The following is a 15,655-nucleotide window of genomic DNA, read 5'->3' on the forward strand; positions in this document are numbered from 1 at the left end:
GGTGGATTAGGTTATTAGCCTTAAAGAGTCTCTCAGTCTAAATAATCACCCTTTTTCCCAGCATGCTAACTGAAGCGGTTATCATCTTATCTTACTACTTTCTACCTGCAGCATCACTCCATCCTCTTCTCTTTGCTCTCATTACTTCTCTCATATTCAGCAGATCCACAGGGTAAATGGTAACCAGTGTAAGGGTTATTTTCAGTTAAATGTCCAGGCAACAACGGCACTGAAGTCCTACTCCTGCAACCTCATCTAGCAGCTGTGCGCATCACATGTTTTGCTCCTCTGTGTATTCAGTGGCTTTCCATTAAAATGATTACAAAGTGCCTATTTTTAAAACTAGATGAATGATGCAGACTGTTACATTTAAAAAGGACTTCATAATAAGACTCTTTAGAAAAAAAAAAAAAAAAAAGCTTTTTGACGTGTGACATTAACATAACCCTCAAAAAAACACGACCAAGCTAAAATGTAGCTAATGAAACAAGACTGACCCGTTTAGCACATAAGAGCCTCAAAATGAAACATTAAAAAAAAGGCACAAACGCATATCAATTCATAACATGTTAAAACAATCTAATTAAAAGACAGACCTATAGTAGATTATTGCTCTGGAAAACACAGAAACAGGCATTAAAATCTCAAATCTCAAGCACCATTGCAGCATCTCATTAAAGGGACATAATGGGACTATAATGAGGATTTAAAGCTCTGGAGCCAACTCACCTGATGATTACACAAACCTTTTGTTCCTAGTAACAGCTTGAAGCCGACGTCTCGGACACCATATGCTGCTATTAAGGCTTTAATGATCCGGGAGCAGGTGGGCAGATTGTGGGCGACATTACAGTCTGTCATGATGGCAGGAGAAGAGGTGACAGCGGTGGAATTGCCAAATTCCAGTTAACACTTGTCAGCAGTGTAGTTTGCATCACTGGGTGGACAGTGCTTCAACAGCGTGGCTCTAAAAAGAAAAATCACACTCTATGTCTGCGGTTATCCTTTACTGCATACAGTCCAGCTCCGCAGTATAAAAGCGAAGTCATCGTTCCCCACAAACAGACTGATTGATCTTTTCCTTCACGTCATTCACAGCTCATTCATTACAGACAAGTTTACAAAGCAACAAAGGAAGCCAACTCTCTCTCTCAGCTGATTAATGATCATGAATCCTGTATAAGAGATTTTAGATTCACTCAGACATCAAAATACGACCTGGATACGTGCAACTTCAAGCTGTAGCCAGTGAAGAGGACAATATTTGATTACTTTCAAAATTATGTTTATTAAATTTAGAAAACACCATTTTTGTTAACAGTTTCATACCAACAGCAGGAAAGAAGTGAAACTGCAAGAGAGACGAAGATGGGGCCTGGGCCAACCCCTGAGTTAAAAACCACTTGTCTTTCAAAAGCTCATCGGTCCCTATGCGTTTGCTGTCTGAGGAGGGCGTCACCTGCATCTAACCTGGCATAGACTAGAAGAGAGAGTCAGTGTGGTAGTCAACATCTCAAGGTAGAACACCAAAAGAAACGAGACATAAGAAAAGTCTGGACATCAGGTAGAAAAGTTGATTTGCAAAGTCACTTTTCAAGTGGAGGTTGTTTTTTTTGTTGTTGTTGTTTTTTTTCCTGCCAAAATATACCAAGTATGCAAAATTAACATGTAATTAGGTTGCCAAACCATGTTGGTATGTAGGTTTCATCACGCAGATGTGGGAGGCGGGGTTCTGCACAGCTTTAGGGGATGTGGACTTGGGGGGGTAATTTGGGATGCAGTACAGATGTTGTCCATAAAGGAAGTGCAAACAAAGTCTATAAGGTGTGTTTGTTGAGGGGGGCTGTCGGGGGGTGGGGAAGGGTTACGGGGGTATGAGCGGAGTAGGGCTCACCCCCTTTGCTCATCAAGGTGCTGAAAGCGGCGACTCTCTGGAGGGTGAGCCCGACATATCATCAGGGGGGAAAACTGTGAGTGTGCAGGCTCGGATCCCCCCCAGTGACTCGGGCAAGTCGAAAACTTTGTGCCATTCGTCTTTCTCGGGGTCGTACTTCTGTACTATTTCCACCATGCACCTATTGTTCCACGAGTAGCCGCCCACCACGTAAATCTTATTCTCAAACACGGCCACGCCCACGTCGCTCTGACCTCGCAACATGGCGGCGATAGGTGTCCACAAGTCGAGGGCGGGGGAGTAGTATTCGCAGCTGAGGACGTCGTCGTAGTCGCTGGTGCCCCTGAAATGATTGCCTCCGATCACGTAAAGACGGTCGCCCACCGTGCACATGCAGTGGAGGCCGCGAACTGTCGTCATGGGCGCTTTCTGAGTCCATTTATCGGCATCCGGGTCAAAGCACATCAGCTCCTTCTGAAAAGTGTCGTGAGTGATTCCACCTGCAGCAAGAAAAAAAATAGAAAACGAAACAAGAGCATGGAAATTAGGGCTCAAGGCTCATTAGTTGGGAGAAGCTGTCACTCAGACAGATTAATGACTCGTTCGCTCAAGTCAGCCAACCTTTTTATTCATCTGGGCAATGTGGAGCATCAGCCAGCTCTGACGCTGGAAGGCCGCACATTAAAAAAAAAACAAAAAAAAAACAAAAACAAAAAAAAAAAGACCTCTGACTTCTCTTTGATCCCCTTTTTCCACACCTTCACTCGAACCCACAAACCGAGGTGACATCAATAGCTTTTCAGCCTCTTTTCCACAACATGAAATAATGCTGATGAGGAGCGCTCAGTACAAAGTGGAACACCATTACAAAGCGTCCACGCATGCACGCGCATTCACGCAAACAGTCTGTAGACACCGCAACACACAATGCTGAGGGAAAGTGGGGAAGGAGGGAAAAAAACACAACCAAAAAAAAACAAAAAAACAGGACATGTCTACAGGGAAGGCTTAAAATAAAGAGGAACACAATCCCAGCATGCATTTGGGTGGAAGCCAGCCTACCCCTCCCCCCCAGGCAGATTGACTAGGAGCAAATCCAGTGAAGATTTGCAGAGCACGCCGAATACAGGCAGTATCCCTCTTTTCTTGCTGCCCAGTGATCGTGCGCTCGGTTTATTGTTCAGGCCTAAGCCGTCTATTCAGCTGCCATGACTCAGATCTCTGATGGAGCAACCCCTTAGCTGATCAGGTTCAAAGATAGCCTCACCATCCGTTTTCCTTATCCAAGTAGTCCACGGAGCAAATCAGCTATTAAAACCCTGACAAGAGAACAGTGCTGGAGTCAAAATAGCCTCCTTGTAATACCTCTCAAGGGAGTGTGCTGCTATTTTGATTCAGTTCAATAGCTTTGGCCTTTCCCTAATACAATAATGTCTGATCAGTTTTCCAGTATCTTTGTCTAATCAGCGCCATTAGAGAGACACTAAGAGCAGACAAGATTTTGCCAAATTGATCCCAGCTCTGACAAACTTGCCGAGGAGCTTTTGCCCTTCCATAGGCAGCTTAGGGCAGACTGCGATATTGTTCATAATGTCTGCTACATATGCCCTTGTTTTACCACGCCAAAACATTTCCCTGCTCAGCCATGCAGATATAAAACAACTGCAGAGTCCCCTTGTAAAACCAGCAACCTGGTTGAATCAGTGCCAACATATGTGGGACTCACAGAAATGATGTGAAATAGACGGGGAGGTGGGGAGGGGGCTTAGCAGATTCCAAAAATACCCCATAATGAGTTAGAGAGCCCATATGTAACGATCTATGTATCCATGTATTGATTAGCGTTACTGCAGAGTGGTTTAAAATATATGTAGACTGACATTAACATACAAAAGGCAGCGCAGGCTTGATGAAACCAGTTTTTACTTTCTTCTCACTTTTCAGAGTGGCTTGAAGAATGGAGAGGTTTGCATTTATGGCCTCTGTGTCATGCAAAATACTTTCAGTCACTTGCGTTTCTCCATTGAGCATAATCACCCTCTTGAAGTCGTACTGTCAAGTTCATTTTACAGCTGTATGACATCTCACTCTGACTATTAGTCCCTGCAGGAATATGAGCTCTAAATGGCTCCCCTGTTCCCTCTATTCACTATTCCTGATAAAATAGACAGTTATTTACTCTTGAGGTGAGCAGCAAATTGAAATTTCAGACAGTTATGAGCCATTATGGGTCATCACTTCTGGGTTTTAAGTCATACAATGAAATTCAACACACTTTCTCTTAAGGTTTTAAGCAGAAGCCCCTTATTTTTTAAATTCACTTCATAACTCCACACAAAAAAGGCAGAGGAGCTACGCTGTAACCGTCTTAACCAACACCTCCATTATATCACGAGAGCAGCAACTATGTCAATACGACCAACATTTCATATGATTCAATGTGGAGCCATCACAGGACATCACCATTTGGAAACCTAATATTCGTGACCACCGTCAGTTCTCTGCACTGAGCCCAAACAGACTTCAAATGCATGTTCAGCACAGATGAATCAAAGGTGTGAGGAATGATTAGCATAAATCTGTAAGTGTGAAAGACAGTGTTTTTAAATGATGTAGCGAGTTCAAACATACAAATACCTAGCAGACTGTCAGAAATAAGAAAAAATATGAAAAGGAATCTTTCTTAACCATCTTTCAAATGACCACTTTCAACTATTTCAATTTATCCAAACAACTCTGCAGGCCAGTACAAGCTTAGTGCAGAAATGTCACTATTAATGCAAAGAAATTAAATATAAACACACATGTAAGCTAAGAATCAAAAAGCACATTCAGCCCAGCAGATTTTTACACTAGAAAATATCCTGATCTGAAGGAAGCACGTCCATATATTGATCAGTTTTACTGCGGGACGGTTTAAAATAAATAGACACTGACATTAAAATAAAGAGGCTAGAAAGGGATGATGAAAGAAAATGAAAAATCTTGAGCTCCAATTTTTACCCTCTTCTCACTTTTCAGAGTAACCTGAAGAAAGAAGGTTTGCATTACAGAACCATATCCATTTGAGATTACTGTCAGCTCTCACTGACATTAAATGCATGTTCAGCATAGATGAATTAAAGCGGAGAGTACTTTAGATTTTTAAAATATAAAATGTCCCGATTAATATAAATGATCAAATATAATCATCTTTAATGGAGGAAAAAAAATAAAAATAAAAATCTCAACCATGAGATTTACATCAACATTTTTTTCTTTACATAAAAACACCATTAGCAGACAACTAGCGAGTTGTGAAAACCTCAAAAATCCCCAGTCAGTGAAGCAACAATCACACACAAATCATCAGAACACTCGGAAAAAGTGTAATAGTAAAACCAAAGGGTCTTAATCTCTCGATAGGAATGTGGACCAGCAGCAGCGTTGCTCTGTGCCGTTTTCAGTGCTTGTGTCTGAACTCTGTCACACCACTTGAGCCGTGATGGTCTGTGGGCTGAGTGCATTCGTCAGGCTCATCCAGCTGACAGAATACCTTCAGACAGCGCAGCAGCACAGCCGGAGAATGTGACCTGATGTACTGTGACAGCTAGACACAGAAGTGCACTCTAGCTCGGGTCACCTTGCACAGCGCGACTGTAACCTCTGAGACCGCGGACGCTACAGCAGGGACTCGCCGGAACAAAACTGCACTAATGGGTAATGCTCGTTTACCTGTGCCGTGGGCATTAAAGGCACTTGAAAACACGCTGTTGTGTTATAACCCACAGCTGTACTCAGAAAACTGCCTGACCAGCTTGATCGTGTAACGCAAGCGTTCATTTTCCCTGACACATATTTTCAGCTGTCACAGGTGCACAGCCAGCTGTTACAATAGCAGAATTTACAAGACTGCTGAACTGTGATTGATTGTATCTCTGAAGCATGAGACCAACACACAAACGTACACACACACACACAAAGGATAAGCCATTAGACTATCAAAAAGTGGAAATAAACGCTACGAAGTGGAAAGTACTGCCAGGGGCGAAGCGATTCATACAGCTGGCTACCAGCAGATTAGCTCAGGCCGTGACCGTTTTGTTATTCATCATTTCACTTTAGTTATATTAAAAAGTAAAATGTGTGGCTTTCATCTCGGCTCCACTCTAATATTAGGTCTGCCAAATCTTGTGATCTGTGTGATCCCAAACATGCCCCAGTTCTTCTCCCTGATAATGTGAAATATTAACTAATTAAAAATTGTTTATATAAACCCTGATAGTACTCATGTGTGGAGGTAGTCCTTAGCTTTTGGCCTCTTTCCAGCACGTCAGAGTTCGGTGATATAAAAATCAAATCAAAGGGGCTGCATGTACTTTTAATGTGGCAATTTTTTCCAGCTAAACATGAAAGATAACTGGAACCAATGTGATAGAGAATGTGAGGTGCCTTCTGTAGGACCATCTAACACCGGCAAACATTTGCAGGTCTGTGGATTGAATTCACGGCTTGTGTGCACAGTGATCACACTGCTGGATCTAATAAAACTGCATGCAAGCTGGTCAACACCTCAGACTGTAAATTGGTTTAATACTGCTGCTAGTATATTGCTGCTAGAGAGCATTTCAATATTTTATTTTCATTAGCTAAAGTTTCCCAGGTGGCACTGTAAGTACAATATGCGTTTAATGCAACTATGTAAGTGTTGGTGTTCATAATGTATTCATATTCAGGAGGATTAAAGGATCAAAATACCAACACCATTTCCATTCTGATTGTTACTTCTATCTCCCCTTCTATATATATATATATTAAAAAAAAAAAAAAACAATGCTGAAAACCATTATCTATTTTTTAAAATATTTTTGCATAAAACAATTTTTTTGCTCATGTGTTGCAGATGGATCATAGTACCCATGGCCAGGAGGGATTATTACAGTCTCTTCTGTGTTACACCTCCTACACAGGCTCTAGTCCTCTACTTTGCTCCATCCTTCCCAATCCCCCTCCACCACCACCACCGTTCCCCATCTTTTGTAGCACCTCTCTGGATTAGTCACACTAAGAAACTAGGGCTCATCTCCATACTGCAGGATTTGTTTTCCGTCGTATTAAGTGAACAAGTGCCCAGGTGTCACCTAAAGAGAAAGTACTGGCTGGCTGAAGGCCCAATTCTCAGTGTCCGCCATCTGCCCTAAGTGTTGAACCCTCGCAGGCTCCAAAAGCATGCTCAGCATAGATGAATAAAGTGTGAGGAAAGATTTGCAAAAGTCTGGAAGTGTGAAAGACACTTTCTTTATATGAAGTTTGAAAGATAAAAACACCTAGCATTAACAGGCTGTCAGAAAAATCCTGACTCACATATAACTCCAGAACTCTATGTACGGTTTGTCTAAAATGAGATACTATTGTGACCCCACCTTGCAGTTATATAACACATTCAGAGAATAAAATTTATTGCTATTGTAACTTTAAAACATGCAATTAAAAAAAACAACTCTTACCCAGTCATGCAACATTACATCTCTATTTATTTAAGCCGATAATAAACTCAAAACTCCCTGGAGCCACTTACCTGAAATATACATATAACCACCGTACACCGTCCCAGCGTGGCCATAATGTGGCTCATTCATTTTGGCAACGTATGTCCATTCATTTGTCCTTGGGTTGTAGCACTCCACAGTAGCTTGAAGAAACAGATGAAAAAAAGAGAAAAAAAAAGACTGTATTAGTAGAAAGTAGGTCAAGACACAACTAAGGAGGACAAACAGCAGCAAATGAGGCCTTGGAGGGTCTCAGCGTGGGAGCTAAAACAAGGATTTAAATAGAGAGTACACATCCCCACCAGCTCTGAATGCACTGACTGTGCAGGAAATAGTGAGATTGTTCGAGCTTTCATCTTAAGGTGTCTGATGGTTCTATAAAATATCAGAGAAATCAGAAAGGGGACCTTAGGGTTCATATCAGATGCTCACAGGCTGATAATTGCTGGCTGGGAACCCCAAAACCAGCCAGCCAGCCAGGGTCCATCAACATGTATGATCACTGCATTGATGGAGAAGGGTAATGATTTACCTTCACATCAAACACCACAGTTTAACAATGCAGAATCACACGTTTCCATTTCACTAGAGCTTGTTAACATTTATGACAAAGATTTGTGAACTACTAAGAATTACCAGAATTTCTCCATTTATTATGGGTTACAGTCCCATAATTCCCCTGTTGACTTGCTCCAGGCTTCCTGGCAAATAAAATGGGTTTCACCAGTGGCTGATCTGTTTCATCATTTCTGCGTTCACTATATCTGGGATCCAGTTTTCGACATTTCTGGATTGAACTTGCTGAAGAAAGTATTTGAAGTGAGGTGCTCCAATTACGGAGTCTGGAAATGTAGGTTGTAGATGAGCCAATCCCCATAAACATGCTTCAATGAACTTTCACAGAACCTCAGAAGAGTGCTACAGGAGTACACTGAGCTGGGAAAGGCTACACAGGTATTTCTAAAGACATGAGTGAGGAAAAATTCTGAACAATCAGGACTGTTGCTCCACTTTCCAGAAGCAGCTACCTGCAAAAATTACAACTGAGACAGTTAAGCACAAACAGACTTAAATACAGAGTACATCCCAATAGAAACGGTGGAAATGAGCCCAACGTTACCTGCAAAACGAATCTCTACAACCTGCTTAAACTCTTTTCATTCCTGAAACAAACACCAAAGCTGTAAGGCATAGTGGAGGTGGTATCATTATTCAGGGATGCTTTGCTACCTGAGACCTGGGTGCCTTACAATAGTGTAGGGAAGAATGAATTCAAAATTTCCATCCATCCATCCATTCGCTTCTGCTTATCCTTTTTCAGGGTGGCGGGGGGGCGGGGGGGGGGGGGGGGGGGGCTGGAGGGCTGGAGCCTATCCCAGCTGTCTTAGGGTGAGAGGCAGGGTACACCCTGGACAGGTCGCCAGTCTGTCGCACTGCTAAATTTCAATGAAGAAATTTCCAGGGCAGCAGTGCATTCCCTGAAGCTTTGAGAACGCTCGGTGATGAGAGAAAACAATAAACCCAAGCTCACAAGAAAATCAGCGTCACAACAGCTTTTATAGTCTGAATAGTATAAGCTTGTGAGTTTTGTTCAATCATATCATTATAGAAATAGATAAAGATTTTTGTTTAGTGCAGTCCTTCAAAATTCCTCCTCATTTTACAAGACTCATAAGCCACTGAAGTATATGGGGTTATAGAGGAGCTCCTGTTAGTTACTCAGCTCAGGAGCCGGTTTTTTCCAGCCTGCACTGTAAATGATTAAACCATTGTGTTATTAGTTCACTCACATTGTGTTTCTTCATAAATGAGTCAGAACAAATTTAAATGTATCATCAATAAGTTTAGAAATCCTGGTAATCCAATGTTCCCTCACAAGGATTGTGAGTCACCTCTGGACCAGCTGGATAAGTCTCACCAAGGAAATCAGTGGATACCTAGGTCTGCTTGCTCAACGACTATTATCAAAGTGACCTTCAGCAGTATACAAACTCTCACACCAACTTGATGGAAATAGCACAGTTGTGCTGACCGTATCTAAACTGCAAAGTTGCTGAAAATGGAATTCATCACAAGCAACTTCTCAATAAAGAAATTATAAATTGCATTTAAACCTTGAAATGTATTCAATGTATGATTTTCTTCTGTAAGCTGGAAAGGTCACATTTGTAATTAGCATGGATTTTTTTTTCTTTCTACAAGTTCTTCACCACAACAATAGAAATAGAAAATAGAAAACAGAATAATAATTTTAAAAACTGGCAGCTTGTGGTGACATACAGCGAGACCTGTACATTTTGCTTCTTTTTCAATTAAAGCATATATAGGTGCCTGATGCAGTCTTATTTTTATATTAAAAGACTGAGCTGTTATTGTGCAAGAGCTATAAAAGGGTTTACAACATGGTGAACTAGAATTAGTAAGTACGTGCATCTTTGTTACATCCTTTTGAAAATATAAAAGCAGCACAAAACTAAAATCCATGCAACACTCAGGTCTGCAAGTATATTCTAAATATTCGTTTCTATGTCGTGAAGATTTTCTTTTAAAATCTAGGCATTTCTGACGTAACAGAAAAACCACACCCTCGTGATCTACCCAGAGCAAACAAATATAATAAAAGGGGCACATCCAGAAAAACATGGAGGCCTAACCGCATGCAGTTAAAGGGCAGTGAAACGTAAAGAAGGAAGAGGCAGCTGTGTAGACTGACAGTGAACTGGTGCTGTGTTTTTTGGTCTAATTATAACCCAGACTGCTTCCACAGTAGCCTCTCTCTGTCCACTGCAGCTACAGAGCTGAATTTAAGTACTGGGTGGCACCTCTCTGTGGTCTACAGTTGGTGCAGAGATTGCAGATTGGTTACTCAGCATCAACAACCAAATTACAAAGACTAGATATAAATGTATAAATACATCTGTTGGCTTTTCGTCTTTCCACCAGAGGGATGAAATGTGAACCAAAAAGCTTGTAAAAGCATCAGATTACTGATACAAGTTGATCTGATATGACCCGCTTTTTTTTTTTTTTCTTCCCTTTTTAATCACTGAAAACGCCACTGGCAACATGTATCCACCTCTTTATTTAATCCTCCCTGCAGGCACAGTTTGTGTGCCAACTTCAGCTGTATCTCATCACCTACAGTTCAATGTTATGTACCTACCACAGCTCTGAACAAATAGAAACACTGTGACTTTGTTAAGACTGCATCAGCGTAGGCTGTGGCTTTGTTGTATTGCACTGCAATTTATTACACGGAGAGAGAAAAAAATCTAAACTTATTTTATTCATGATATATTATGACACCCTAAACAACACCTCATCAAAAACCATGACACTTCTCTGAGGCTGCGATGACTGAAATTGATTCTGCATGTGCTGAAATGCTTTTGTAATGGATTACATTCGATTGGGAGGGTGTTTGTGATAATGTGCCCATCCTCTAAATTTTATTAAATTACACACACATTATGTGTGCGACATGTTGAAACAGCAAATGATGTGTATGCACGGCTCTTGATTACTTGGCGTCGGTATGCTTGCAGCCTTATTAAAGCGCTCATTCTTTCTCACACTGCTCTCTCATATTAAAAGTGTAAAATCTCATACAATATTAATTAAAGGCCCCTGTTGTTGCTTAAAAGGAAACAAAAGCAAACAAGTGGGGGAAATAAACTCACCAAGCTCCCCTGCAGCATTCCTTCCACCGACAGCGTAGAGGTGTCCCTTGAGTGCACTGAGGTGGAAGAAGGTACGTTTCTCATTAAGGCATGCCACCTGGATCCATTTGTTGTAGCGAGGGTCATATCGGAACACCGTGTCCACTGCTGTTTTGCCTTTGGTGTCGTAGTTGCTTTGGCCACCCACAACATAGAGAAAGTTGCCGATGACCGCAATGCCGTGTTGGTAACGAGGTGCGTCCATGGGCGCCAGCGCCTTCCATTCGTGAGCCCTCTCATCAAAGAGACGCAGCTCCTTGCTCACAACAAGCTGCTGGCGCAGAACACCACCCAGAGTGACCAGGTGGGCACTGTCTGAGCGGATGGCTGTCCGTTCTGACTGCATAACTGGCTGCATGTAGGGCATCATTTGGTAGTTGCTAGCTTCCAGGAGAAGGTTGACACAGGTGTTGTCCGTACGCATAAAGTCCACAGTCTGCACGTGATTGATGAGATCCTGCGGGTTCATGAGAGGAAAGCGGATGTTCTTCATGAGCTTTGGGGCATAGTCCATACGGCTGTCTTCAAAGCGTAGCCAGCGGCAAGCCGCCTTGAACAGGTCCAACTCAGTGCAGTGTTTTAAGCTGTTACTGGACAGTACAAAAGCCAAGCGTTCAAATGGTAGCTTGACAAACTCCCCCGTGCCCAGCAATGAGGGAAAGTTCTTCAGGATGAAATTGTTGACGTATTTATCCACCTCTGTGAGGTTGTATGTGTTGGCAATGCGTCCCACTTCTACACAGTTGTCCAGAGAAACCTTGACAGAAAAAAAAACAAGTAAAAAATCTTGGAAAGCTGCAAGTAAGCGTGAAAAGAAAAGGATGGATGTAGCTTACAGCCCTTGGAAAGTAAAACAAACTCTTGGCCTACAATTGGTCATTCCTTTAGTTGTATAGAAATCTATGGAAAAATGTCCTCAGTCCCTTGCTCTGTGAATTTACGGGCCTTTTGCTAGTTTCAAGTCCCAGTGAATGAAACATAAATGAAAGAATATGCTATGATATTGACTAATTCTCAGCTCAAGGGAAAGAAGTCTCATTACAAAGAATCAGTGCTTTAGCAATTTAACACACAGCAGATGTCAACTGACTCTGCTGCTTTTGTCCATTTTATATCACTTTAAATTTAAAAAACGTGGGTTTTCAGACAGTTGGCAAGAAAACCAGCTTTAATACACCTTGATAAATTTATCAGTAAAAACAGATTGCTGCACTGCATTAAAGAAAAAACAAGTACATACATTTTTAAACACTTTGCTGTCAGCATTAATAGTCACTGCATGATAACTTTAGCTAATGAAAGCAGGCAGACATATTAACAGTTGAAATTATAATTAAAAGCTGATTTCTCTTGACTCTGTACAACAAGCACAACCCGTAAACAAAATTGTTCTTCAAACGTACTTTTTCTTCATTTAAAATAAGTCTTTGGTTTTTTGCTCTTACCCTGCCTCACAGGCATGCTCTCACAATTTTCCCACCAGTTCAAATCCAAAATATTCAGAATCAAGATACTTTTTTAATCCCTGATGAAATGATGTGGTCACAGTCAAAGACACCAAGAATAGTAACTAAACTAAAATATATTAAATTAAATTACAAAGTTAGAAAATATAACAAAACAGCTCTAATAGATACAATATTTTGAAATCATAAATATCCAAGTACATTACACAAATTGAATATATGTGGTTGGCATTGAGGTGGCCCTCTTGTCATACTCTACTTTGCTATTTTCTCTGTAGAGGATGTGCAAATAGTAAGAGTGTGCAACTATTGCAGCTTGTACTTGTGGATTAGATGGAATTTGTTTAAAATGACACAATGTTTATGAAAAAAAGTTTCAAATTTTATATCCAGTTAATTCAGACAATAAGCTAACTTAAAAGCTGCAGGATAGCTGTAAAAACACAACTTTTGTGAGAATTTCCTTACCCCAGAGATGAGAAAGACCTTGCAAAAGTCCAGCACTGGAAGGATTTGTAAGAAGCTGGCTGCCTCAAGTGTGTCTTGCAGATTCTCCATGTTGAGTGACAACTTTGCCGTGTAGATAAAGTCAATAATCTTCTTGAGGCCTATTCGGTTTACTCCATGCAGCTTGATACACATTAAATCCTGTTCTTTCATTCCACCTGCACCAGAGGAGAGTAAGGGAAAGAAGAAACTAACTGAACATATAGTATCTTTATATGGTTCAACTCAGATAGTTTTTTTTATTCAAAAGAATAAAAGCTAATATATGCACACGTCACGTAGATGCAAATGTCAATACCAATGTTTTTACAGTCAAATGACTTATGTCACCAAGAATAGTAAGCATAAGGGAGCACTTTTGTTCAACATTTACACTCAGAGCATTCCCTTTTCACTAATAAGCTAACTTAAGGCTGTTCGATATAACGATATATATCGGATGACGATTTAAAAACGTCTATCGTTTCATTTTACGCTATCGTTTGTTTCGTGGTGTCGCAAAATAAACTGTTTACGGCAATATTTTTTCATCGTTTTGATGGTCACTGTAGTGGCTATATTAATTTCTTAAAAGTTCTCTCTTTCTCTTATATTTTATATAACCACACAACCACACTACAGATGGACAAGCGCCTGTTTTTATGCATTTATTTTAGCAACAGCGACGGTAACACCTTCACGTGTCTGCTTGTTTATGTTCCACATAAATCTTTCACAATAAAGCTCAAGATCCTGTTGAGACTTTTCAAAATAAACTGAATCACGTGAAAGAGCAGATTATTTACGGATGAGAATTAAAAAAAGAGCCGCCAGGTGCTAAAAAATAAACCTTGGACTCAACCGTTAGAACAGGTTTTCCCCCGCAGCACACCGTGTAATAAATACTCACAAAAAAAAAAACGGCGGCCTTTACAACTGATGTCTAAAAATGTATAGTTTGTATAGACTCCAGCTACATGACCCGCAGCTGGAAACACTTTCTGCAAGTCGAGCTGCCCGAGATTCACAGAATTTACAGAAAATGTTACATTTTTGTGATTTATATCGTTATCAGACAATAGAATTCTTATATCGGGATATGAGATTTTGGTCATATCGCACAGCCCTAAGCTAACTCATTAGTAAAATAAGACGAAACAAAAAGCTTTCCTCTGTTCCGTTATATTTCGCAAGCTAATCTGGACCAAACAAAGAAAAAGAAATTCATGTGCACTGCTCATCATATAGAACGTAATGTTACTTGATGACAAGTTGCCCATCAAAGCTTGAGTCATGAAAGTAAACACCTACGGGTTAATACAAGATAAATTCAGTGCAGTAAGGTTGCGTTCTCTGACAACATCTGTGCTACTCGTTTTCCCTGCGTCAGATTAAAAGCTTTCAGTTTAATTGCCCAGATATCTTTGTTATCCGAAAGTGAACGAAGAAAATTTTTTGCAGTCTGTTATTCCTGAAAATACCACACAAACACTCTCTATGTACTTAAAAAGAGCTCAAGGTTCTTCTGCCTCTGCATACAGTGCACAAAGGAGATGAAACAGGCAAGTAGGTCATTTATATTCATTGCCAGCACAAATGACCATGAACATGAATGCATAACAATGGCTCAAACAAGCTGGTTTTATAATATGAATATATGCTCAGTACTGGAGGGATGAGGGCACAAGGTCAATTTGAGTAATTTATTCACAATGCAAAATTCTAGCAACATGACTGCCACTGTGTAGAAACAGAAATCCTCATGAAAAGAAAGCAATTTAGTGGAAAATACAGAGATATAGAGTACTTAAATGCCTGTGCCACTGTCACAAATATCACAAAATTCTACATCGTGGTTTGGCTGGAGTAAGGGCTTGTAGACCAACCTGTGAACATGGCTTTGAAATAGTCGGAGGAGGAGGCCATCATTGCACGGTGCACAGGAAAAGCTTCATCACAGTCGCCAGCCACCAATGTGACATCACAGAGCAATCCCTCTATCCTCAGCTGGTCAAATCCCTTAAAGAGGAAAAAAAAAAAAAAACATGAAAGAGAGAGAGGTTTGTTGCTGACCCTGAGCTTAGAGCACCTGAACAGCTCTGATTTTACTCCCAAGAAGATCTCGGCTTAGACAAAGCCTGATGAAAAACATCAATACTAAAACTTTCAAATACGGCTGCTGCCAAAAAAGGAAAAAGCAGTCACTGCTTTAGGGCTCAACACAATGAACTTGTATGGTTCAGTGAGGATAAAAACAAAATGCCGTCAGCAACGGCCTGTCAGACATGAGCTCATGGACCTGAAATGATACATGACAGCACTCTAGTCTTGAGCTGGAGCTGACCGACTTGATTGTTGCCTTCATATTTTCTTGGCTTTCTTACGCACAACTGGTTCAAAGTGACATGTTTAGAATTACAGGGATTTTTTTCTCTTGTTGGCATAGAAACCTGATGCAAAGTTACAGCTAAAAGGCACTACCTACACTAAACATGGGCGAACACACTTTAATTCATAAGTGGATATTGCACTTATTCACCCAACGCCTGATTTCACAACCTA

General features: G+C 40.8%; 1 protein-coding gene across 3 annotated transcripts in view; it reads right to left on the minus strand.

Moving 5' to 3' along the window:
• Nucleotides 1-1,263: 1,263 nt before the first annotated feature.
• klhl13 (kelch-like family member 13) overlaps nt 1,264-15,655 on the minus strand; it is a 45,264-nt gene continuing 30,872 nt past the window's right edge. For all 3 annotated transcript variants that reach the window (XM_085288845.1, XM_085288844.1, XM_085288846.1), the window contains 5 exons: nt 14,980-15,112; nt 13,076-13,272; nt 11,103-11,898; nt 7,452-7,565; nt 1,264-2,394 (listed from right to left, as the gene is read on the minus strand). In XM_085288845.1, the coding sequence (XP_085144971.1) occupies nt 1,907-2,394; nt 7,452-7,565; nt 11,103-11,898; nt 13,076-13,272; nt 14,980-15,112 (1,728 nt within the window). In that variant the 3' untranslated portion in view covers nt 1,264-1,906. The remainder of the gene's footprint in view (nt 2,395-7,451; nt 7,566-11,102; nt 11,899-13,075; nt 13,273-14,979; nt 15,113-15,655) is intronic.

The sequence above is a fragment of the Mchenga conophoros genome, linkage group LG10 (assembly GCF_057382185.1).
Source record: "Mchenga conophoros isolate Kocher_MC1m ecotype Shallow Benthic linkage group LG10, M_conophoros_male_GT1.1, whole genome shotgun sequence".
NCBI lineage: Eukaryota > Metazoa > Chordata > Actinopteri > Cichliformes > Cichlidae > Mchenga > Mchenga conophoros.